This window comes from Temnothorax americanus, unplaced genomic scaffold (genome assembly GCF_048541705.1).
Source record: "Temnothorax americanus isolate GAGA-0224 unplaced genomic scaffold, ASM4854170v1 Scaffold3, whole genome shotgun sequence".
NCBI lineage: Eukaryota > Metazoa > Arthropoda > Insecta > Hymenoptera > Formicidae > Temnothorax > Temnothorax americanus.
This window is the reverse complement of record NW_027509442.1, coordinates 506977-534754: the sequence shown is the minus strand read 5'-3', so window position 1 is coordinate 534754 and position 27778 is coordinate 506977. Positions and strand designations below refer to the sequence as shown.

General features: G+C 40.7%; 1 protein-coding gene across 2 annotated transcripts; it reads left to right on the top strand.

Moving 5' to 3' along the window:
• The first annotated feature begins 648 nt into the window (after window positions 1-648).
• Window positions 649-22541, top strand: LOC143900129 (uncharacterized). Of its 2 annotated transcripts, XM_077411118.1 has the most exons (18): window positions 649-1258; window positions 4001-4440; window positions 6131-6438; window positions 7614-8011; window positions 8223-8564; window positions 8655-8799; window positions 8893-9298; window positions 9471-9566; window positions 10322-10685; window positions 11079-11291; window positions 11439-12023; window positions 12152-12448; window positions 13610-13904; window positions 14126-14392; window positions 17970-18391; window positions 19328-19513; window positions 19735-20081; window positions 20294-22541. In XM_077411118.1, the coding sequence occupies exons 1-18, from the start codon at window positions 1079-1081 to the stop codon at window positions 20343-20345; spliced, it is 5343 nt and encodes a 1780-aa protein (XP_077267244.1). In that variant the 5' UTR covers window positions 649-1078; the 3' UTR covers window positions 20346-22541. The 2 variants fall into 2 exon arrangements, with proteins under 2 accessions (XP_077267244.1, XP_077267245.1); XM_077411119.1 differs by lacking the exon at window positions 9471-9566.
• The last annotated feature ends 5237 nt before the right edge of the window (window positions 22542-27778 follow it).

Below are 27778 nucleotides of genomic sequence, written 5' to 3'. Positions count from 1 at the left end.
CATAGATTAATTAATCCGATCACTTTGTCAAACATTTGGCGCCTTCAATCAATCTTGGATAACACGAAGAGATGAATTCTTCACTCCGGCTGTGATGTTTTATCGGCTACAAGAGAACTTCCCATAGATTTTTCGGTAGAATAATCGCTATTGTCGGTAATTAGTTCGACAGAGTTCACCGCCGTGTAAAAATAATCGGGAAAGAACTATTTGCAATGACGTTCACCCTATCGGCATTAAACGAGACACGGATAAATATCACGGTATTAATACGCTTGACGGAGAGGAGAATGTGCCGTGCGGCTCACAAAGCGAATACACGAGTCGAGAGTAACGAAGGTTACAAATACCCCCACCGCGTCAGCTATACACCCCGTCATCATCATTCCTCTTTCGCCGCGAACGTCCGCTATGATTTTCTCTCCCCCCGTTTCAATTTCTCCCACGCTACCACGCTCCCTCCATTCATCCCCCTCTATCCGTATCCCGTCGCCGCTTCTCTTCCACCCTGTCTCTCCCGTATCTACCCTTCTCGTATCACGCGCTCTTCCTCGCACCAGCACGCGCACCCCAACGTCGCGCCTCTTCCAACCCGTAGGAGAGAGCTCGTCATCCCTCGCGTTCTCGCGAGGACCACCGAGACGCGTCGCTTCGGTCGTGTCCGACGTATGCCAACGTCGTCGTCGCGGTGGTCGTCACCATCGCCGCCGTCGCGCTCGTCGTTGTCGGGTCCACCGCGGCACGTATCAATCGCCAGGAGTCGGCCGACGACAGATTACCGCGAATCCGTCGACGTGCCAGTGCCGCGTAAGAACATCGTCGGGTGGTGGGACCCGTCGTCCCGCTCGCGCGATCATGAAGGTCCTGCGGGCGCGAGACGCGCCGACGAGATAGTCTACGAGGAGAGGCTGGCTGGCTCGCGGGAGCCTCTCGGTTCACCCCCGGGGCACCGAGAGTAGGACAATTTCTCTCGTTTCGAGAGGGAAAAAGCGGGCTAGATCGATAGGCCAGCTGGTGTGCGTGTTCGCGGCCGTTTTTTCGCAGCCAGTCGGTGTGACCGCGCGGGGTGCGGCCCAGGATGGTGAAGGCACCGAGCGTGGCACCCGCCGGTGGTCCAGCGGGTGTCAGGAGGATTCATCCCGGTCCCGAGATCGCCATGAACCCGAGGAATCTGCCCACGGCCTCCGCGAGCATGCCGCCTGTTATGCGGGGAGATGCCAATGCTGTCGGCAGAACGACACCCGTTTATCATCCCCAGGTACCATCGAGATCCCCGTTTCAATGATAGACATGTTTATGCGTAGGGAGAACGTGATGTATGTTCAACTGCTGGAACATCGGGTCGGTTGAGCTGTTTGGCTGATGCTTTCCAAAACGACATCCGTCTTCTTCCTTCGCGACACTTCTCGAATGTTATTTATTCTAAAGATGAAACGCGTATTGCAAATAATAAGAAATAAGATCAAGAGAGAGAGAGAGAGAGAGAGAGAGAGAGAGAGAGAGAGAGAGAGAAAGACAAATATAAATAAATAGATGGTCGTGAAACACGCCGAAAGTATTTCAGCTTCACTTTTACACAGCTCGCGAGAGTTTTGTTCGCTTTTAATTCATGATTTATGGGATCGTTATTCATACAGTAGAGCAAAGTATTTAGAACTTGATTTATTATAGCCCACACAACAGCTTTATAACCGTGATATACGTTTGTATCACATATAAAATATGTTATGCAACACATCGATATCACCATATTATGTAAATCAAACAAAATTTTTATTTTATGCAAGTCTCATTTTATGTCTTCTTTTTTTTCATAGTATAACTATGAAAAAAAGAAAAGTCATAGCTGTTTGTTTAATTAAAGTTCATTAATCGCGTTTCTCGCTGTAATCAGATGATCAATCGCTGGCAGATAAACTTGAGCTTATTCATTACTTGTATAAATATTTAAAATATTTTGTTAACTAATAAATAAATTTATTGGAACAATGTATATCTTTTATCAGAGAGAAAAATGTCATTTACGATCCGTGGCTGAATCTTTTGGTAGCCTAATAATAATATTGTGCAAATATACTGTGTACTTTTTCCGAACTCACAATCAGTAAACTGTGCGCCAATTTTTTGTCGATCTTTAAAACACAGTTCCTCTAATTGGAACAGTGTATCCACATACTTAAATCGATAGTCGATTTAAATTTTGATGCTAATAAGCATCCTTATTAAATCATTGTAAATAATTTAGATTTGAACCTGAACGCCCGTCATAGAATGAGGGAGGTTCCAAGTTCGAACCCTGGCTGGGATGATATTTTTCACAATGAATTCCTTACAGTGTGCCTTTTAAAAACTGAAAAAATATCGGCGCACAGTTTACTGACAATGAATTCAGGAAAAGTATACAATATTCACACAATATTATTATTAGGCTACCAAAAGATCCAACCCCAGATCGTAAATGGCATTTTTCTCTCTAATTGATATATCATAACAGTCCTGTTTAACTTATTATTGTTGTATATCTTTTAACCATCTTTGAGGAAAAAAGTTTCTAAGGAGCGTGCTTCCTTCTGTATACAGTCTATTTTGTTCTACTGTTATTCATTATACATCTTTACCGTTTCTATATGCTTATCTGTGTGTTTAAGTATGTGTACATACATTTACTAACAACAACATTTAAACCAACAACAATTCTTGTTTACAAATATTTTCTAATTAATTAGAAAAATACATTAATGCTGCAACGATCAATACGACAAGCTTCCTTCTCGGTTGTACTAGTAATATTCTCTAATCATCTTCTCATCCTTGGAGAATGAGGACATTGCTCGCGCTTCAAAATCCGTTTCCTGCAACCGAATGTAGGTCAGTCTCCTCGAGAGAAGCGCTCTTCGTTTGACGACGGCTGAAACGTTTTCCTCCGTCCGTCTCGTTGATCTCTACTAAACGGAGAACAACCCGAACGAATCTTGTTACCGGAAACTGATAATACGATAGACATTAGACGGCTACAATGCCATCGCCATGGCGCGGGCAGAAGATAGCGGAACTCCATGCTTAGGAAAGGAATAATGCAAGAACGGTAATGAAGTCCGGGAAATTACAGAAGTTTAATGCCGTGACTATTGCGATTTCCGATAACGTAGCTCGACACAATGAGCCGCGTATAGCTATGGAACTTCAGTGAATGAAGCAGTTTACCGTACTCGATCGAAGAGCGATACAATTTTTAACTGCCCTACGGAAGACAATACTGCCCCGCACACGAGAACATTTTGTTTTCTCTTTTTTTTTACAAATGTGTGATTTCATGTTTCATCATATTATACACATCCATAAGTTTTTAAACCGGTACTTTGAGTATTGAATATCACATTTCCAAAAAGTTTTTACTGGAAATTTAATATACATATGTTTAATATTATATGCCAATAAATGTTTTACATCTTGATCGGAAATAATTTCGATTAACTAATATTCCAGTGCAATATCTGAATTTTAATCGTATATAGCGTTGCGCGTTGTGAACAGATTAAAAGTAAAAATATGAAAATATTATAATGTTGCATTTACTTTATAATTGCATTTCTAGTAATTCAGAAAAGTAATAACACAAATAAAAATGACAAATCTGCGTGTTCGCAGTAATTCCATTTCATTGAAAAAGTTTCCTTAACAGCATTTTATAGCCATTAATTTTTTTCTCATCGCGTTATCTCAGTTAGCTTTTCATTTCGGAAAACAGTACAATTCTTTTGTTTACAATTTTCAGTGAAAAATTATATTCGAGCTTTTAATAAGCGCTATTGTCAATATCACCTATCAGTAAGCTATATACAAATCAGTAGTCTCGTGCCAGCGATTCCTTTGAAATGTTTACTCTCCTATCACATCCGCATAGATCTCGCTCGGCGCGCGTCAACGTCCGCTATACCCGTCGGAATCGTTCTCGATCCGGCTGCGTTTCCGGGAATATAATCGCGCCTGTTTGCGACAGGTGGACGTCTCCACGCAGGTAGACCTGCACGGCGGCTTCGGCGGTCCTGGTGGCGTTATGGACTCGTGGAATCGTCGCGCGACGCCGTTGTACTCGCGCGAGGACATCAAGGAGCAATACTGCATCACCAGCCGGCAGTTGGACGCCGTCGAGAAGTCCGGCGGCGGTTTCTTCGGATGCCTGTCCACGAGGGGACCGTCGCCGTGCACCTCCACCAGAAATTCCATCCTGTCGGCGTGCGTGCGTAGCGTCCCCAGCGACGAGAACCTCTGCGACGCGCCCTATCCCCGAAAGCCCCTCCAAATTATGTACCGTCAGCCTTATCCGACCTACTCCCGCGGTCTGTCGCGGTACGACCTTGAGGAAGAGGCGGACTGGATCGAGAGTTCCTACTTCAGACGGCGCCCGAGATCGTTTTGCACTGTGCCCGATCCAAAAAGGTGAGTGAGAAGACAGATCGATCTTTCTCGCGGTGATGCATGGACTTCTTCCGTTCGGATCCTGAACGCGAAAAACGATCGTATAATTTCTCAAAGAGTCGACAAGTCGAGAAATTCAAATTTTAAAAGCATATACCACTTTGAAAAACTGATGGCAATACATTTGTTAATTTAGAAATGTCGCGATATTTGGAACTGCACGTCTCCGCGATGATGATTTTACAATTACATGTTAGCAAACACGATATAGATATTTATGTACGAAGCTATGTATTCTTTAAATCAAATACGACTTATTTGTTTTACTAATTATGCATACATACGAGATCGACACCTGCGAAGAGCGATATTACCTCCGACTATTTGGCAGCCAAGTGCTTCGGGTATTTGGGGCAAATTACTCCGTCGAGACGCGTTTAGAATGTATCTACTAATCGATTTATCGATAAAGACTTTAGTAACGTAATTGATCGAAAGGCGTGTCGCAGTGCAAACGAGGAGCATGTAAGGGTAACGAAATTGAAATCTAACAAGAGGAAAAAAAACTTTCATATTTTTGCCTATAATACAAATAAGAAGTTGGAAATGTAAAATTTTATTGAAAATATTGTTTTTAAGAAAATAATGTAATTTCGTTGGAAAAATCTGTTTATAAATTTTTGTTGAAAAATCTGTAACGACGAAGCGCACTTTTTGATATAATCGGCATAGCAAAGAAGTCTTATCCGGAAATTTATCTTTATGCTTATATTGATCCGGGCATCTTCTACGGTTTTACATAAACCTTATAAAAACGATATTTATGTAGCACACAGTGTTCCATCGACTGTTACGTGTAAAGCCTTCCGTGGTCTCCTCATAGTATAGTGTCTAATAGGGTTGGGTTTATTTCTGATTAGCATGAGTGCTGCACCGCCCCTTTATCAGCTTTTTAAGGTCAACGGAAAGCGGTCGATTAAAAAATTATGGTCACGCGCAAGATCGCTGTGTATGTGCAAAATATGCGGAAAAAAAATCTGAATGCTAATAGATAATGATGTGATCACATAAATATAGTCCCGTGCTAACGATCTTACGTTAAGCTTATTAATTTTTCTGTTTATTCATTTATTTTTCACGTGATTTTTACAATAAAAATTATCTTTTTTCCAGTAGCGTCGTATTTTCAAAATTGATGTATAATATACACATGTTTATATAAGAGAGTCATCTGTTCATCGACAGAATGACACGTTGTCATTCTATTTCCCTCACGATACATCCGTAACGCGTGTTATCGAACCGTATTTGCAAATGTATGACCTATATATAGGACAATTACTTAATAACGTATTTTCCATTTAGCTAACTTAATTTCCATTATAAACAACGGTACGTATTTTGTTTTAAAAGTCTACATTTCAATAATATATTTGATTAATATATTTTTAAAATATAATTGAGGAAATTTTTTAATTACTATTACCATATATCAATTACAAGAATTTCATAAAAATGCAGCGGTCATTTTAATCAAGATTGAATTAACGCGAATAATCTAAAGTGATAATGAATTGAACTGAAACGCTTTAGATATTTAGATAAAAGCATTCAGCTTCAGATTGCAGATATTAATTGAGATATCGTCATAGAGGATAGTAAATTATTGTTTAATGGTATAACTTGACAGTCTAACTTTCTATCACAATAGGTATACTTGGGTCCCGGAGGACGAAGAATCTACGAAACTGGAAGGTCCACGGCCAGTATTACCACCAATACCTCCTCCTCCTGGCTCCATGACGGCGATACAAATAACACCAAAGGCGAAACATGTGAGCTTCGCGAGATCGCACACGCTCACATCGTTCGAAGTTCCAAGGAACATAAGCCCTCCGAGGCCACACAATCAGGAACGTCTCATAGACTCGCAGCCGACTATGCAGAATACTATACTGCCTTCGTCCTTGCCCTTAGCACATCCTTATCCTGGGATTGAGCCACGTGTTCTTGTACTTGGTAAGTCGTGTATCGCACAATGATGATTGCATAATTTTTTCTTACATATATACGTATAAATTATAAGATTAGAAAATATTTGCAAAAATTATAAATACAATATTAATGCTTGATTCAGTAAAAGATAAATTATTAGTTTATCGAGATTTAATCTGAGACTCCATACTGTGCAGCAACTGCGCACGGATGATCCACATCGTCGCGCTATTTTGATCCCAAGCCAAGTATCATAGATTATGTAGGGAAAGTAGTTAAAGCTATTTACTCGTGACCGGTATGACGACGGCAAAGCTCGCTACAAGCTAGAACTAACGTGGATCAAAGAACTATGATAAAACTCTTCAAAATAAAATAAAAGAACGAAGAACAAATACATTTGACTTGTTGTGAAATAGATTTCTATTACTAATATATATATATATATATATATGAATATATATATATATATATATTCATCAAAAAATATTAAATAGAAACATAATATATATATAAACGCACTAAAATTTATTTTAATTCTATTTTAATCTTTGGAAATACGTATGTCAATGTCGATCGTAAATGATGATGATGGAGAGGAGTGTATATAGTTGGATGTAATGATGGTATGTGGAGGATGCGTCCCTAAAAATACCATGCGACTCTCTGCAAGTCGCGATGGTGCCACTCCACAATATGCCCGCCTAACTCTTGTCGTCCGATGAGATCGTCGGTGAGAGTGTCGATCAGGGCAATGAAGATCGTTGTCGAATTTGTTTATATGTATATACTTAAGTCGGCACGGTCGAGCGCTCGTGCATGAGAAAACGCGATTAATTAGCGTGGTGCCATATCCCGGTAGGGGCACACGCGGCCACCACAAATCTTTTGACAAGTTTGAAGTTATAATCTTCTTTTTATAAAATTTGCATAGTTTTATTTACGAATTCTTTGTTTATGAATTGATGACTTCAATAAGACATTATTTTACACGGAATTATTACTTCTACTTTATTCAAGTATTTAAAGCACGAAGTATTTAAAACTAATTAAAACTTATTTAAAGCTAATTAAAGCCGATTTATATATAAAACAGCTTCTCGCAAGCTTGCTATAATGAGTGTCGACAAACTTTCTCTACAGTTTACGGATCTCGATTCGCGTAGTTCGGTCGATGTGTAGCTTTTTATTTGTTGTAGAAAAACCACCTAAACGCGGTGCCATGAAAACTCAAGCGACGCAGACCGAGCTCCCACCAATGTTCCGCCGGGTGCTTCCGGTGACTCTCAGTCCCAGAACCATCCATCGCGTCAAGATGGTTTCGCAGGGCGCTCAAACGAACGGTGCTTTCAACGGCAGAAAATTAACCAAAAGTTACTCGGAAGCTGGACAGTTAGGGACGCCGCTTGGTGGCCAGACCGGTGCGCCAGCGAAAGAGGAGACCGAACACGAACCGCTTCATAGAACTCAAAGTGAAGAGCCACCGAGGTCACCCTTTCTCATTTCAACAACGCCACCACTTCCCTCCATCACCACCGCCGTCGTCGTCGAGGAAACCTTGCCAAATGGAGATATCGCGCTCGTTCCTATCGGCGTTGTAAGTATTTCGACATAAGTAAGTATTTTTATATTTTCTGAAGAGCTTTAATCTGCCGAGGGTGAAGTGTAAAATCTTGTACATTTTCATATTTAATTTTTTATATTTAATTTGATATAAAGCACCCCAAGCACCGATAACCAATTATGAATATCATTTCATTAAATCGACAAAGAATAGGGTAAATAATCTATTATGTGTCTCGTTTCAGTGTCGTCAACATCGTAAATCCCTCGATATAGACGATCAGGAGATTTTTATAAATTTCAAACCGGCACCGGTGTCGCCAGATGCCCGAGCGCTTCTCAGCCGGATTTCGGAGCCCACTCGAAGATTTCTTCCTCTCCAGAAAACCTTCTCCGACGGCGAAATTCGCGTCGAGAGACGCGAACTCATTGGAGAAAGCAGTGATCCGAGTTATCCTCACACATGCAGGAGGAATCAGGAGGATCCTTGGGGCAGAACTATCAGTGCACCCGTCCAATTTTCCTCGACACCCGAGGATCTGTCCTTGTTACGAAGCCTCTCGCCTCACGAGGATCATCACGAAGAGGTAAAACATTTCGGAACATATTTTGTAAACCGAAATTTATCGCGATCAAACATCAAATAAGATTTTTATAAAATAATTACATCTTTTTAGGAATTCCATGAAAATCTAATACGCCGGGGTCTCTTTCGAAAAAGAAGCGTATCCCTCGAGGATGGTGTACAAGGTCAATCGTCAGATGATTTTATGCTTCCTAGATCACTTCCAACGTCACCTACATCGCCAACGGCAGCAGCAAGTGTGTATTGTTACGCAGTAATGTCCAATTACGTTGCATTAATGAGGAAAGCCTGGTACTATATGTATATATGTAACTAATAATATTTTTTAGCAACACGAAGGATCTCGCAGACTCCGAAGGACGATTCGTTGCCCACCTGCGCCTTACTGCACACCGCGGTCTATCCGCCTGGTTTTAGTATCGGGGCCGACATCGCTGGTACCAATATCGGCCAGGTGACCTCACCGTTCGCGTCGAGTGATTCTCTAACGAACGATGTGACCAGGGACCACAGCGACGGAATATGGAACGAGTCGCAAGCGACGGTTCTCCAAGCTGATTCGTTAGCTCTACTGACGCCATCCACAAGGAGAAGACATCTCCTGCTTTTGCAACATCAACAACGTTCCTCGATGGACACGGAGGCTCTGGACGTGGAAGACGAGATGGAACTTTGCCCGCCGAGTCCGAGAATACGTCTGGAACCAGCCACTCCGGTGCAAACACTCACACCAAGGTAAGCTACGATAATTCGTTTTAGGAGAATCTCGCGGTTGAGAATGCTAAAATTATTGGATATGCGTACGGAGCAATAAATCCGATACTCTGATAAAAAGACATCAAAAAAGATTTTCGTGTCGGCACTCTGTTGCAAAATTACTTATACTTATAGGAGATACTTTTTGCAGACGTTCTTGCAGAATACAAGATCTGTTACCGGTACAATTTCAACAAATTTACTACAATGATGTATCGACAACAGCACATTTTTATGCGTACGATATGTAAGGCAAAACACATTCTGATCTGGTTTCGTAGTAGTTCCCTAAATTTTGAATTCAGTATTTTTGATAAATCATCTTTAGAATATGCATCTTAAAATATTTAATTATACATAAATTAGTGCATTTGAGCGGATATATGTTCCTGCAATACAAATAAAATGATAGATAATAATTTCAATAATTGATATCACTTATTCTATCTATAAAAGAATATTATTATAATATAGAAAAATTTCTATAAAATCACTTTTTATAATTTTCAAAAAATATTATTTATTGAATATAGAATTTGCAGGATGATGTTTGCTCGAGGTTCATTATCCCCAAAAATTTATAAATGCACTATAAATAATATAGTGCAATGTATTGTAATCTTTTTGAGATTATGTACATAATTTTGTAAATATTCTTTTTCTTAGCCTTTCAACAGTAATAATCATTCCAATTACCATTTATACGTACTTCATATTTGATTGTTGATTTTTTATTTTGTATTTATTTAATAAAACGTTGAAAATCTCCCAATATCGCAATTCGCAATACATACAGGATACGTGACTAGGGACTTTGTAGCAACGAAGAGAGATCACGTTCCTTCCATTAAGAAACATGTTATCATCAAATGTATATATTTTTTCCTCAGTAACGCCACACTCAATGTACATAATTTATCCAACAACATTGCAGTACTCCGCTTTTTCCTTAGATCTTTTCCTCCACATCATCTCGATTAAAGTTTATGTTCCTCTTCCCAGCATCGAATCGTCTATTTCCGCGAGTAACGGCCGACCGAGAAGTGGATTACGCCGCGCGAGTCCAGGTCCGCCGTTGTCTCAGCCTCAGTCGCAGTCGTCGAGCGAGTTTGGTCTGAGTCTGGCTAGAACCGACTCGGGCGGACGCACCAACACTGATATTTCCGAGACCTCCGAGGATTACGTCACTGCCAATACTTCTACGGAAACCGGGACCACTACAGGCACGTCCGCCACGACCAGTTCCTGGTCGAGGCCACCGCAGACGTCCAGCGCCGCGGCGTCGGCGCCCGCTTCGACCACCGCGACCGCGGAGGGCAGCTCCTTCGAAAGCGCAAGTTCAATTTACAGCCTGGCGAGAAGCGAGGTAAACGTTCCACGCTCTACGTAAATTAATTTACGCTTTAATTTTGTCGGTTATTTCGGCGGGATGTTATCCGAATTAAATAATGTTTAGATAAATTCGCAAGATAATCGCTTTAATAACTATACGCTAATAACTACACGTTGCTTCTTAATTCTTTGCCGCCTTTGGAAAATTTGTTAATTATTTTCTTCAAAGATATAAACTTTTAAAACAAAATAGACTTAAAATTTAATAATTTTCAACTTATATTACTGATATAATTTAAACTTTAATCTTCCCCATGAATTTTGATAAAATTCATTTAAACTTAACTATGCAACAGAATTTTGTGTCGCAAATTTTTTTAACAGAAAAGATTTTAAGTTAAACTGTATTTGCATTTGATGTCATTAGGCTGTTATCGAGGAGCCGTGTAGTCCGCCGCCAATTTTAGAAGAAGCGGAAATCGCATTTGGATTAGAACTACCTCCACCGGCAATAAGGTCTAGCAGCAGCAGTAGTTCAGGTAGCTACGACCTAAAAGACGCGATGGTGGATCCGAATAATGCTGTAGAGCAAGTCGCTCCACACAGCGGACATACCTCGGAGACTGAATTGGATCGAGATGTAAGTTTTCAAGATTATATAAACTTACAAAAACATTTTTATTCAAATTTGTGAAAAGTTCAAAGATATGATCAAATTGCTCCTAACTGTAAAAAAGCATATCAAGTTTTTATTAATCAGAAAGGATTTATTATTTTATTTCGACAGGAGGGTCATCGGTCGTCGTCCGGAGGTTACGCCGAATCGCCACCCGACGTTCGTATGTGGAACGAAGAGGAACGCCGACGAAAGAAGAAAACCTTCAGCTTGGACTTTCTCGGTACAGCAACGTCGAGCACCGTCGAACTGGAGCACCCCGTGGAACCGGTATATCCGGAGAACGTCGAGGTCAGTCCGACGCCTAGTCACCGCCACAGGTCGCGCGGCAAGCCAACTTCAACACGAAGTCCTCATCGGAATAACAGAAAACGGGACTCCGTGCAACAGTCGGCGCAACTGCAGCAGCAGCAGCAACAACAACAGCAACAACAACAACAAGTGCTCAGAAGTCCTCAGAAGGAGGAGTGGAGAATAGAGCAAACCGAGGACGGTCCACATGCGCCGACGTCCGACGATTCGAGCTGCAGTCATCATTATCACATGCATCATCATCACCATCATCACATGCATCGGGAGGGTGCGGAGAGCGGGAGGCATCGAGAGGGTGCGGAGAGCGGGAGGCATCGTCGGACCAGAGAAAGCCCGAGAAGAAAGACCAGTGGTTATATTTCTACCAGAAGACGCAGCAATGAGGTAAGCATAACGCACGCCAATATGTAATTCGATACTTTGGTCATTTTTTTATTAACGGAAAAAAAATTCGTAACTCTTTTACTTTCTTCATTGCGCACCCTATATCTCTATAAATAATCGCGTTGCAGGATAAGAACGCGGCGTTGACGGGCAGTTTACCGCGAAGGAAGTCCCGCGTCGCGGACGACATAGTTTGCGCCAGTCGCCTGAGTCCCGGTCGTTATCGTAGTCCAGCGCATAACGGCATGCGAGCGTTCATTGTGGAGGCACAAAGTCCGGAGGCGAGACTGAAAGCAATGTCGGCGGAATCGCTGAGATCCGTCAGCCCGGGCAGCGACAGTGTCTTTTACAGCGAGAGCGCCGATCAGCCTTGCATGTCTGTCGCCGCTTTGGACGCCGCGCACTGTCACCATTGTGGCAGAGAGGTGATATATTGCTTATCGTGCATTATTCATTTGTCTTTTACTTTAATCCTTTGCTCCGGGATGACCTCTTTGCGAGGGGCAATATTGTTTCGTTATTCGAACACGCTGTCTAAAAGGGAATACGTCCAATTTTATGTCGCTTAGCTCTTTCTAATTGCATTTTTTATCTATGCAACGTTAATAATGCATTTGTAAGAATTATTTTAGATTGTCTAACGGATAAAAGAAAATTTTAAACCTAAAGAGTTAATAAAATTTAGTGACATTATACCATATTTGCTTACGATCGGAAGCTTGCTCGCAACTATTTTTTTTAAATAAAAACTAGAAGTATAAACGTAGATGCATCTAAAATATTTCTGCAACTTTATCGTAGTTTATTTAAATTAGATTTTATTGTGCATAAAAGATATGCGAAGTGTATCTGTTATTAATATAATTTCTGCAATTTTCTAAACTGACGTAATCACGAAAATCATTCCATTATTATTTTTTATTTCATTATTATTTTATTATTATATTTTTGAGACTTTAAAATGTCGTAGTCACTCTCTGAATAGTTATCTTTGTATCTTTAAAGGTTTTATTTATTTCTTGTAGCTAATTGCCCCTTTAGCATTAATTACACAAACAATTTTTTTGCTTAATATATTAATAAGTTGTATAGATGAGTAGTGCATAAAGAGAAAGCGTATAACTTGTGCTCTCCCTTTGAAATTAACTTTAACATATTTTTCAGTATGTTATATTGTACGAGTATTATTTTTAAATAAAAATGACATTATATGTGTTTAAGATAAAAACATGTGTGAAGTTTACGTAATTTCTTTAAACAAATTTTACAAAAATATCAATCCATTGCGCTATTTATCTTCCACACTTTGTATTTAACCGAAATAAATTCCATAGTTTCTTTAAAATGTTTTTAAATATCATATCTTAAAGATTAAACTAATTGAAAATAAACAGAGACTTTTTAATATTATGAGCTGTAAGCATCTATATACGTTTCTATTGATTTCCAATGCCGTAAATGCTCGATCGCGCGAAGAACATGAGATTAAATATGAATGCAAAAGTAGAACTTCTTTCGATCTACTCTGTCCCTCTATCTGCCTTCTTTCTCTATCGTGTGTGCCCTCCTGTTGCTTCACTCCCGAGGTGTCGGAAGAGATCGTTCGACCACCGGCAGGTTTTGCGGACTCCCCGGAAGGACACAGAACGGCTTCCAAGCACGTTACAGGACATCGGTTGTACAAGAAGTTCGACAAAAGGTACAGATCGGAAGATCGAGGGGATCGTAGACATCGCCGTAGCAATGCCGGTAGATCGGATATTCGAGCCAAATCGGAGGAGAGAGCCACCCCCCGGCCAGGAAGCAGAGGTTCGATCGACGATACAGGCAGGAGAAGATTGCAAGCTCGAAGTACTGATGCCAGCATGGAGATTCTTACAGGTAAATTATAGACGAGAAATAAAATAAAATGTGTACGCACCATTTGCTGAATTATATTTCACTTAATTACCTTTTACACCAATTGCCTTGAAATAATACAAAATTTTATAATTTTACTTCTTTATAAAATTATAAATGTATAGTTAGAATAAAGTATGAGTGTCAAATATTTAACGAATAATATATTTGTTTTGTAATACATTTTTTTGTCTTAATGACAGGAAGAGAAGACGAGGACACTTACGTGGAACCGTACTTAAGCAGCGAATGGATTTATATCGGGGATCTCGAGGAGAGTCACGTATGGAGAAGACCTGACAGCAGAGACGGTGACGACGAGGATAGTGTCTATAAGGAGCGACGAGACTCTCAAGAATCCACGGAGAGCGAGAAGATTTTTAAGAAGAGATATGAGGCGGCCACGCATAGGATGGTACATCGAAAAAGCAGCGGTGAGATGTACAAGAGAATGCAAACAAAATGTTTCGGTAAGTTGGATTAAAAAAATTCTTTTTCATTAATTTGAAATTCGACGTCAAATTCTTATCGTACTTCTCATATTAATTTCGTTACTCTTATAATCGATCACTTCGTAAAAAATTCGAAATTTCCTTTTTACGAGGAAGCTGATGAGAAGAATATTCTAAAAATAATAGCCCAGATGAAAAACATCTGCAAAACATTTAAGAGAAATGATAACAAAGAGTAGAGCTGTTTTATATATCTTTATAGCTGCAGTTTAAAGCCACATAAATCACGTGAACTTTCCAAATGTTAATCTTTTAAGTGTAAACTCATGAGGCGCCTATTAGCACAATCGTTAATCACGGTTTTATCGGTGCACAGCTGTTCTATAACCGTTCGCGTCTATGTTAGAAATTCTTAAGCCGCATTCCAAAATCTCTACGTCGTGAGATCATTCGACGGATGACGTCCGACGCGGCGCAAACGTGCCGCTTCAACGCCGATTCACGCATCGCCGAAGAATGTTCTTAAACCGTCTGGCGAAAACATTCTGCGATACATCTGCCGTCAAGAGAAAAAGTCAGATACCGAGCTAACGGGGGCAAAGCGAAAAAGAAATGGAGGAAGAAAAGAAGGAAAGGGAGGGTAAATGACGCGAGACAGAGGAAATGTGTGAAGGGTAAACAAGTGGATTTATGATGTCAGAAAGTTAAATAAAATTTATTTCAATAATCTGACATAGTGTTATCCGGAAGACAATCAGATTACAGAGCATAACACAATATAAATCGAGGATCTTTGCAGAGAAATAAAGAATTGTAATAAAATTCCTTCCATAACATTATATATGCACAACTGTGAGTGCAAACTGCAAAGCGAGCTGTTATAAATATTCAAGAATATTTAAATTACGAAGAGAAAGAGAGAGCGAGGGCAAGAGGCACAGAGAGTGAAATTAAGAGGGCGAGAAAAGAAGGGAAAAGAATTAGGTCGCGACAATAAGCAGAAAAAGGCATGGGCAAAGAGAGAAAGGCGGGTACAGAGGTAGAGAGAGGCGTTCTTCCCGATTCTTTAAATAAGCACCGCGTAATACTTCGTCGTCTAAATATAATCCACCCGAGCAGCCGTCGAGCGAGACGTTAAGTCCGGCACGTCCGTGGCGGAGAAGGAAGACGAAGTTAAGGGGAGAAGTGATTTGTGCCCGCGCGCGAAGACGACGGAGGAGAAGCGCAGCGGCAGCGGCCGGCGCTCGCGAACCGCGGGAGCGCATGAGGGTACCGGAGGGTCGAGGGGACCGGCGCGGCGGGGCGGTGACTTGAAGAAGGAGCTTTTGGCTGGCAGTCAGTGGGTCAGGGCGCCGAGTCGCATTCCACGAGGCCGCTGGCTCGAGGCATCGTCTTCGCGAATCCACCGTTTTCTGTGTACATCCGCGAGTTCATCCTCGAGTTTGTCGCAAGCACCCCGTTTTCCGACCGAAGACGTGGTGAAAGAAGCGTTTCTCTCTTCGACATCGAGGAAGTGGAGCAACGAGGGGAGGAGGCACCTCGCGAGCGATAAATCTTCTATACTTCCGCGAATTTGTTTCATTGACAATCGACAATGGTGTGCAACTCCGCGGGTTCCGAGTGCACGGCGGAAGTGGACAAAGACGTGACATTGAAACAAGCTCTGGAGGAGTTGCTTAAATGCATGCTCAGAGTCTGGTGTAGGGAGGGTCAGGCTCTGGCGAGATTTGGCGCGACGACAACAGGTAACGGGATAAAGTTTTATTTTCACAGATAGAAAAAAATGTTTCGGAAAAAAAGGAGTAAAAACGGCAGCTGGGTCGGTCGATCGATCATGATGAATGACATTTAGTATCGGGTACCTGACACGTTTCAATGTTCCTCATCGTCAGATTTATCGCTGGGTCGTCAAAACTGAAACTTTATTACAATATACAAATCATATTGAAGTTAAATCGATATGCTACGATCAGTAATATTTATTCTAGAAAATGTTTCTTTAAAATAATATGTGTGCAAAGATACAAGGAAAATATTCTTTCTTTAAAACAACTATTTTGTGGAAGTAAACTTCTCAGTCTCGCGACAGAAATACTTAATTATAATTAATACGCTGCGCGCTGTCTAGAGAGTGTTACAACTACTTGGAGACTGCCGAGATAATGTGTATTTATGGCTTAATTTCTATTCATGCAACACTGTCTGGCGCCAAATTAACGGCGACACAAATATCTAGTAGCAACGATGCTATATCTCGATACAAAAGTTGAAAGGTGTACATGGCACTGACGACAATCGAACGTCGGCCAAGAATCGTCGAGACGCGGTTTGAATGTCTCAATCAGTGGCATCTGCCATCACCAAGTATCTGGTATATAGCTCGCGTATCGTAAGAGAGCCTAATTCATTGATAAAACTTGGCGTTACTGACATTTATGGCTGTGGCATTATTGGTGCCCCGACATTTTTTTCTTTTTAAATCGGGCTTAAATGGATCAGAGCATTCATAGACGGACGAACGGTGAACCCGGGGAGGGGTAAGGAGTACATGGGATAATTACACACCACCACTTTATCATTGTCTCATCTATAATGTATATCCGCATCCGGCAGTGCTTATGATGCCGTATATGATGAACTTCGCGCGCACGATCAAGTCGCGCTTTTTCCAGCGTCTTTCACGTTCATGATCAAAGCGAGGACTAAAATGGATAAAGCCCGCAATGGCGCAAAAATAAAAGCGGCGACGATGGCGACCGGAGTCACCTCTGTATTATACGAAGGAAAAGGTCTGGGGGCTCTAAATATGGTCGATTACGTTTGTAGCGCACGCTGACGCGCCTTTTTGCGTAGAACGTCTACGTCGCGTGCCATCGCCGATCCATTTTTCTTCCGCTTCGGTCCTTTCTGATCTAGAGCGACCGGATTTACTTGCCCGATTGTGCTCGCGTCGACATAATCGTGTCGCCCTATTCTCGTGGGTACGTCACTCGATACCGCGTATAGCGCGGCTGTAAAGCGCGATGCTTAACAATTTAAACCGCACTTCACGTACGATTCCCTTTGTTCGCGTATATTAAATGCGTCTAAATATAATGCATCCAGCGGGCTCGGATTTGCATAAATGCTACTGAGAGGAATTAAAACGTATTAATCTTTTGTACGAAATCATGGTAAAGGAAACGTAATGTTTCCTTCCATAAACTAATATAAATGTAAGCAAGCTTGTATAATATGTAATAAAAATAGAAATATTACATAAAAATATAAAACAGTTATAGAAATTTGAGATTAGTTAAGTTTCTTCTAACTTAATTAGTAAAGTTTTCTTCTAATTTTAAGTGTTAAATAAGTAGCGTATTACTATCAAGTTGGTAAAAAGATCCGTATATTTATCTTGCATTTTAAAAAATGCACCTACATATTTTTTTATAAATTTAGTGACAAATATATAATATATTTGTTATTTTAAATTTTGTAATGTAAAATTTTCTAAAAATATAAGAAATAATTTCTGCAAAGGATTTCTCAAAGGAATTTTTTTATGTCTTTGTTTTTATGCGAAAAAAGCTGTAGTTATACTTTATAATTGCAGAGAGCGACAAGAGGGTAACTGTGAAACGCGAAGCTGGCGGCGAGTTCGGATTCCGCATTCATGGCTCAAGGCCCGTGGTGGTTTCCGCGATCGAGCCAGACACACCCGCGGAGAGTTCCGGTCTCGAGATTGGCGACATCATCATGTCGGTGAACGGCAGAAACGTCATAGAGTCCACGCATTCGGAAGTCGTAAGAATGGCGCATTCCGGCCCGGATATTCTGGAATTAGAAGTCGCAAGAACCTGCAACGTATTGGCGCCGCGCGTCGCGCGCACCGGAGCGAAGGAGAGCGCTGAAGAGGCACCACTTTGCTCGGGGTACTTGTGGAGAAAATCCACGTCGTCGTGCGCGGAAAAGTGGGTTCGACGGTGGTTCGCTCTTCGTCGCGACAACTGCCTGTATTGCTACAAGACTGACTCGGTAAGCGAGACTTATCCAGTTCTAACTTTGAAAAGTACAAGCAAATTTATAGTGTAACCCAATGAACAATAAGCAGTCATAAAGATGTCTGAAAGACGGCCTTAAAATTTCCAAGACGTCTTAAGGAACTATCGGACGACTTTACGACGTCTTTAAGATGTCTAAATTCCCGATAAATAACATCTTGGAGATTATATCGTATAGATGTCTTTAAAACATTATTTTAAGACGTTTTTTTTTAAATATTTTTTAGACTTTTTTTTTAGACATACATATTGTCTGGGTATAATTAAGAAAAATATAGAAAGAAGAGCTATCGATTGCTTGTAATAATTAATATACTATCAATCCTGAAGTATATGCCACTTCATTATAAAAGTGGACTCTACGATATAGTACACATTGTCCCGTATCGTGACATCGTGACTTATACATATCGTTATCGTACACCACTGCATTCATCACATTTTACGTACGAGAAGCGGATTCTATTAAAAGCCATTATCGGATAATGCAACATATTTTCTAAATCGGAATCTTTCAGATATCTTTAGGACGTCTTGTTCACTGGGTTATAGCGTGGCAGTGCATGCTAGTATCTACTTAAAGAATTTCTGTGAAATCGTAACAAAAGGAATATCAATTAATTAATTAGAGAGATGGTTCGAAAGAGATCTTTTAGTAGCCTAATGATAATATTGTGTGAATTTTTGTGTATTTCTTGCAAACTCATTAAACTGCGCGCTGATTTTTTGTCGGTCTTTGAAACAACTCTTTGATGAAACAGTAAATCGACATAGGTCAATCGATAATAATCGATTTAAAAAGAATATCCTCAAATATGAAGATTCGAAAATTTGAAGTGGAGAGCGTCGAGAATCAATTTACGCAAGCCAAGAGTCAGCTTTCTAACTTAAAGTGCATTTATCGTAATAGGATTCGCAACCAGTGGGAGCGGTAATGCTCCTCAAGTACGATGTGGAGCAGACGCCTGAATTGAGAGTGCACAGTTTCGCGATAAAGAAAAAGGGTGCTCCGACGCTACGACTGGCGGCCGATACCGAAGAAGCGGCAGCTCGATGGATGACGGTAATACGCGAAGCTGTCGAAAGGAACGATCAGGTACGCAAAAATGTGTGTGGTGAATCGTTACATGAGCTATTTAATTTCTTTTCGGCTACTTTTTAACTTGAAAATAAATATTATATTAAATATATTGTTGAAATATCTGCAAATATACGATGTTATTTCAACATTTTTTAAATAAACTTTCTCATTTTATTTTCTCATTTTTTAGTAAAAAAAATTTTTTTTTTTAAATGACTATTCAATGTCATTCTCAGATTGACACTTGGCTGGACTCTTCGCTAAGAATGAGAGAGATGGCTGCGTGCGCTATTCAAAGGCCAGATTGTTTCGGGTATTTGAACAAACAACAGGAACACGCGCGGAAAACGTCCTCGCCCACCGGCTGGTCCAGACGATATTGCGTGCTGAAGGACGCCGCGCTATATTTCTACGATGACGCCAATGCCGACAAAGCGTTCGGTGTGGCGTGTCTGCACGGTTTTAGGGTACACAGCAGCGCTCCGAGTTCAGGTGGCAGAAAGCACGCTTTCGAGTTGCAACCACCGGATCCGACGCAGAGAAGTTATATCTTCGCTAGCGAATCAGAAATGGATAAGAAACGGTAAATAAAACACGCAGACGTTGATAATTTTCGTCTTATTTGACGTCTAAATAGAAATAACGCGACACGTTTATTTCTTTGTATCCAAACATAATATTATTTTTCTCATAAAAAATCGTAAAAAAAACTTAATAAAAATTTTTAATAAATATTTTTCTTATTATATACTAATGCACATCCACATCGCAAATAATTTCTTCCTATTATTTCAGGTGGTTGGCCGCCCTCGAATATTCGATTGATCGATGGATAAAAATAGGTTGATGCGAAACAATCCGCCCTACGACGAATCCAACGAGTCGCAGTAGCGAAGATCGTCCAAGGAAATCCTCGTCCGTATCCGTTTCCGGTTCCTAACACGTTGTGGATTATCCGCGACGATCGCCGTTGTTACCTCGATGATCACCACAGGCTCGTGAATGTTTGCCAAGATTCTCTTTCATTTCAACAACATTATTAAATCTCATCGTCATGATCATCATTGTAACTGCTGATTAACAGTGACGTTACGTTAAACTGTTCAAATAAACGTTAACGCTAAAACAAAATAACTTTGTGTTCCATTTAGTGTGATCGCCGTCACTTGCCGTGTCATCGGAATTGTTTATCAGCAGTAATGCAATTCCATATCGAATATCATCGAGACCATCGTTTAACCAGAAATCGATATAATCTTTATGAGTTCAATACTATGAACGTAAAGAAATATATTTTGTCAGTTATATATAGATATTTGTCGCGAATAAATATATGGAGACTTTCGTTCCTACACCATCGAAATTGGAACTCACCAAAATTATACTGATTCCAATTTCAGGAATAAATCTTCGGATTTCATCGCGCGTCAAGCTTATCCATTTAATCTGCATCCTGTCCATTGCACATCCCGCATCATTAGCACAATACTTTCATTTTGAATACTTGACTTTTGGTCGAAACGTGGTAGTAAAATAATGAACGTTAAAGGAAACGAAATCTTTAAAAGATCTCTAAGTATTATACATGATTGATTCGCGGCGATCTTGATATATCTGAGAGAACGAAGACCCTCCGAGGTTGTTTGTCGCTGAAATTCTATACGCACATGAAGATAACTTTACGAGGAGAGTGTCTTTATAAGAACGGGGCGACAGAGTTCATCGGATCAATTAATTCTAACGGCGAAAAGAAGATACGTTTTGCCAGTCGTAAAACGCATACGTGCATACATATAGCGGTAGTTACGCGTATGCGACACATGTGTATGTGAAAAAAATTGCCATTAACTATATCGTTATTCTTACCAACGCCAATATTTATAACAAACGAAAACCATGGGAATTGAGAACGAGAGGAACGAAAGGTGCGTGCGGGCTGGTCCAGATTATATGAATGCAATTATCTGTGCGATAGAAACAGAAAACCGAAGATATTGCACGTATATCTGTCAAAAATCGCGCGTATATTGTCGCGTGTGTAAGTAAGAAGATGCGAGGAGACTGGCGTATATACATTTTAACGAGAAGAGACAACCCTACGCGCGCTGGCACATCAGGTTCAGACTGATCCTATCCGTTCCTACCGGTGTATATAGGGTGTCCCTGAATTATCGGCACACATTTTACAGCCAGCAGAGATCAGGTTGACAAGAGACGATTGCTTCATTGAATTATATTTTGCAATAATGTGAAAATATTGAAGAAACTTTGTTTACTCGAAATGCGCCTTATTTTAAATGAATTTTGAACTAATAAAAATAAGTCGGAACAAGAAATCTCTAACGTTAATTTTATGGAAATTTAAAAATGTATTATGGTCTCACAATATTTTTCTGAAGGAAAATCAATTACAAATGATTTAACCGAGTAATGTTAAAACATATGTGCCGATGATCTAGAGACGCTAACATTTAAAATTGTAATATTTTCAAAAGACTTTATTTTTCAACTTTCGTCGGTTTATATAGTACCTACATAAAAAAAAGTTATACAAACTTGTTTTCTTTTTCAAACATGTTTTTATTTGCGTGCGTGTCGTGTTTTATTCACGCATTGATGGAGAAAAATCGAAGACGAGTTAACGTAAAATGGCAGCGGGATGACGGTGCGGGATTCTCAATGTGTCAATCCCCTGCGTGTGCGAGAGAGGAACGGTAGATATATAGGTTTAAGCGGACGAGACGAAGCGCGCGTTATCGTCGCGACGCGGCGTGGCGTTGAATTTAATAGCGTCTTCGATGAGCGCGCGATCGCCGCAAACACGAAGAGGCAGCGAAGAGAAAAACAGGAAGAAGATGCAGGCGCGAAGAACAAGACACACCGCGGCGATCCTGTCGTTACGAAGTACATTGTTTTACGGTCGGCGCGTTGACTATAGGGATGTATTAAGAACGACACGTTTAAAACGAAAGATTGTGTAAATCGAAAGGAGCCTGGTCAACCGCTCAAAATTTCAGATAATAAAATAGAAAGTTTAATACAATTTTTTGGCACGAGACGTATATATGTCATTCACTCCAATCTCTTTTTGATTCTCCTCCCTCTCTCGTTATCAATCGATTAAAATGTCGTATAACAAGATAAAAATTTGCGCAGCTTTGATACTTTAGTTTAATTTGTATAATATTGACATTATAATTTGACATTATCTTAATGCCATTTTTTAATTTTTGTTGCATAAATTCGTTATAGCTTCGTTAGTGATACAAGTAAAAAATCGTGTTACTTATCCGGTCAATTGTTAATTAAAAGACAATAAGACGTGGCAAAACAGCAACGGTTTCAGCGACACCGAAACGATTCCGTTTCGCATCGCACGAAGCTCGTTGTGTGGCGAGAATCATCATCGGGAGTTATGATTAAGACCCGACGTGGCGGCACGATCGAAGGGCACGATCGATCGAATGCACATCCGCGCGCGCGCGGAGTGCGGACGGTACTTTAACCGGCTGAACGAATAGCTGAAAAGCCGAGATCTCAATTACGATGATCGCAATGAAATATCGCGAGTGAGATTTTTAAGAGCGGTCCGGCCGCGGCGGCGCGCGGCGATGCGCGCAAGATAAATTTGGGGCCTTGCTTGGGGCGCGTTGCACGCTTCGTCCGTGGCTGGACCGGTGGTATCCGTTTGATAGCAGATAGCAGCCCGAACGATGCTGGTATGTTCTCATTACGCGTCGTGTAGGTATGCGGCGGCCGGCCCCGTGTTCTTCGTACTTGGAGGCCTGCGCGCCCCGCTCCACGTCCTCTCATCCGTTGCGCTTACATTCACGGCGCGCCGCGCGCTCGACGTTGCGCTCTCTCTTTCTTTCTCCTTAGCTTTCTCCTCTTCGCCGGCGAGTCGTCGTGCCGCGTCTACAAAGTGGAGTTTCCACGAGTTCCTTCCGCGACTCGCGACGAATGTAATGCAATTAAAAAAAGAAGAGAGAATTATGCGAAGACTATGGGTACATTGTATATGAATAGACAATTATCCTATTATAGAAACACCTCGTATATTATCGGCTCGAGCGTCTTCCCGCTCGAAATTCCATGGTGATTCGACGGATTCGGTGGAATCCTCACTTGAACGCGCTCGCCGTCTCTCTTGGTACCACTCTTCCACCCGTTCTGTCTCCTATGCGCGATGGTGATCTCGATGACGTTGCTGTGGGCATCGCGCTGTTGCGGCCGCACAACGGCGTGCCGGCGATGATGATGATGGTGGTGGTCGTGTGGATAGCGATGTGGTGGTTGAGATGGTGGTGGTGGTGGTGGTGGTGGTGGTGGTGGTGGTGGTGGTGGTGGTCACGTAGTGGTGGTAAGATTGTGAGCTTGGTAGTGATGGAATGAATCGGCGAGGTAAGAGGAGAGGGAACTAGTTCAGTGAACAAAACGACGTGAGAGGCAGTTGTACGCTATAACAACGCTGCACAGCGTTGTATATTCGCGCCACGGGTATTCGCATGAGCGCGGACGAGAAGACGAGAGCTTTAACCCTGCGATATTCCCCCGTATGTGCGACACATGTATAAAGAGCTCTTTTAATTTTATATTAGGCTGCTGGATACCTTCGAGCGAAGTTTAACGGGTTGCGGTGAAAGAACTCTCGCGACACGCATTGGATTATCGCAACCATGAGCTTCGGTTTATACCTCGCAATCATGTCACAAACGTTGAAGACTATCGTCTACTGTGCGTGCGCGCACATTACGTTTCTCTATGGACATAGCATTCTTTCGCGTCGTTTTTTTTATACAATTATAAATTGCACTATATCGCTCATTTGCTGTACAAAACAACAATATAATTGGAAAATTGTTATTTATAAGTTTTTTGCAAAAGAATGAAAATTCGATATACCGAACAAAGAGTTAATCTAGATATTTTTATTTTTCTATAATTAGTTATTACACCAAAATTCCATTTAAAAATAATATTACAATTAAAATTTTTATGATTTAAAATATTCAAACTCATTTCCTGGAAAACTCTGATTTTTTAATTATGTCATTGTTGCAGCAAATATGTTTAGAGGGAATAAATGATGCCAGAATTTTTAAGAGTGGCGCAGGAACGATTATCTCTAAGTTCTCACTTTTAGTACGTTAATTACTGATAATAATCCATACAGCTTTTGCTTTATGGTACTTGCCTACTAAAACAAAGATAGATTTATATATAACTTGGCATTTACTAAAAAAATGAAGATAAATTCCGAGTTACAATAATTAGAAAAAAATAATTAAATTTTATATCTGCTATTTTATATCACATCTTTCTTATTAAATGTCGTTATATTACTGTATTATCATTATTATGGATATTAAAGTTATTTAAATATTATAGCAAGCTTACCTTTCTGGTAAAACTTTTACTACAGAGACCAACATGGCCTTTCGCATTTGAAAGATTTACAGAGTATAAACAATATTCCACGTTCGAGATATTATTATATATAAATAGAGAAAACATGTACTAAGCTATTAACAAACGAACTATTCCAAGTTTGCAAGTAAAGAAGTGAAATTTGAGCAATTCAAGTCAAGATTATGGGAGGTACTAACGACAGAACTGCAATCTAAACTCTTCAGGTTTGTGGTCTGAAAAATTTCCAAGACAGCTCCCGGAATCTTATTTATTACAACACTTTTGTTTCACGCCGACAACTGAACTTGACAAGTATATTCCGTTAATTAGCATACCTAGATATTGAGGAAGCTGAATGAAAGAGAATCGCACCATCAATCGGCGCCCGAAACAATGACGCGCCGATGCCATTCACACATTGCATTTCGCTACAAAAGGCTAATGCTATGTAAATATAAAGTCTCGCCCATTCAAACGCGATCTTCTTCTCACGCGGGAATAGGCAAGGCGGCCTTGTACTTGGCGTCCCGACCTTTTAGGCAAAAGAGATGATGTACGTCATCGCGTACCGTTACGACACGCGATCGCGCCGACCGATTCGTCAACGTTCCTCCGTGTCTCTTTGTCCCCTTTCAGGGGACCTACCGTGTCGAAACGAGTCGCGAAATGAATTCACAAAATGACCGTTTGAAGATCGCCCGACAACGGTGGCCGGGCCCTTCGTAGCGTCAGCTACGTTCCAACTCGCGCGGAGCGGCTACGAGCTACGGGCGAGTTGAAAAGCTGACGGGCATAGAAATACGTGCTATATCAATTTCCATATACGCGCCGCGGCCCGCGCGCTCGTTTTACGGGAGGCTATACGACGCCGCGCCGGTGAGTTTTACGACGTCGCGCTTTGGTAGCGTAACCCAGTCCCGAATGGTTTCTGCGTCAAGTAGACGCGGTTCTCTCGACACGCGGATTACAATGCGTTATAACGTAATACGACACTGCTCACTTATGTCTTCTCCCACAAGTCGGAGACGTTTAAACGGGAATGTTTTACCAATAAAATTTGCCAATAAAAAAAGAAAATTGAAAGAGGTGAAGCCGTTCACTTTACGTGGAACGGATGTCATACTTGCAACCATGTGAGAAAAAAATTTATATTGCGATTACGGAGATATGTTCAGGCGTTGAATAGTATAGAGATATAGTATACTTTCGTTTGTTGGCCTTTTATCTATTGACGTTACACATATTTATAATTGTGGCACACAACTTTCGTACTCGCCAGAACAAATTGTTATAATCGATACAGTATAGGGAAATGTCAAGAAGTAAAATTAAACTTACCAGATTTGAAAAACGATAAAGAAAGAAATAGGACTTGTAAATTCTTTAATTAATTCTAAAAATACATCTAACTTTTGTAATGGAATACTAACTAAAATAAAAAATTGAAACTTACGTAATGTACGTGTTATTTATGTATAGAAAACAGAGATAATGTCGAACTGTATTTATAATGTTACGTGTTTCGATAACAAGCTTTCATCTTTTCTTTTACCTATATCTATTAATGATTGAATCGTGATATCACATTTTATATCGGCACAAATGTTCTATGCAGGTGAGAAATTATCCTCTATGTAACTGAAAGGAATACAAGGAAATATTGTTAGTCGATTAATTCTCGGTTGGAGCCAGCTGACGGCGGCTCCATTATTTGAGAATGATTCGATCTGATATCCATAAAGTTGATTGATCGATGGATCAAATTCGCCACTCGAATTTGCTCGCAAACGCGACTTCCGTCAGGAAATAAACGTCGTCATTTAACTTCCATTAAATTTGTTTACAAATTCTAATATCTCTCAGAAACATTTAGAGAATAACCAGTTTTAAATCAAAATAATCTAAAGTGTGTATGAATTTTTGTTTAAAAAATAATATCAGAATTTATTATCAACGCACGTAGACACCAATCATGTTTATTTAATTACGCAGATACATTATACATTCAGCTAAAGTATATATTATATTAAACGATATATAAGGCTCTCCAGACTAAATCAAAGAAAATAGATGAGGCAATCGAAGCCTCGCGCGGTAATCAATGCGCAGTATATATTATAATTATAAAAATAATATTATATAATATTTCATAATGTGATTTGTTTGAAAATTTATCTTAGATAGATGAAAACATTTTATTGCAGAAAGTCTTTTCAGTATCGAGCATCTGGAGCGCCTATTCCTGACAAGAATAAAATGATAGCAACGCTGAACTAAATGAGAAGCCAATCGTTGTAAGTGGCCGCCCATGTTTCTCCTTCTCTTTCTCTCTGTCTTTATGGATCTAAAAACTCTTCCACTCCATTACTCCGTAGACATAAAAATAGAAAATACGCGGTTAAACGACGGAAAAAGGCCGTTCGATAGCAATAAGAAATTCATGTCTCGTGCAAATCAGCCTAACAACGGCTCATCCGCGATGAACGAACAATCGCGCCGCTTATTCTATCCAACTGGAGCAAATTCCAGAATCCGTGAACTAGAACCGCGCTCGCTCCAGCGAGACGTACGTAAGGTTGAATCGATTTGCCGGTGTAAAACCGGCTGGGCGTCGGCGGCTGCTGCCAGTAGAAAGAGACGGAAAGGGGGGAAAAAGAAAAAAGGAAACGTCGAAGGACAGTGGAAACGTGCGGGGAGGCGAGCGTTGCGCCGGCATGGCGGGGTGCCGGAGGGAACGGAGAAGTCGAAGGTGTGTGGAAGCGAGACCGCGCAAAAACGGGAAAGGAAGATGGAACGTGGCCGAGGGAGAGATCGAGGAGGAGAGCGTGCGAGAGACGAAGACCGAGACTCGATCTCTCTGACTGCCTCTGG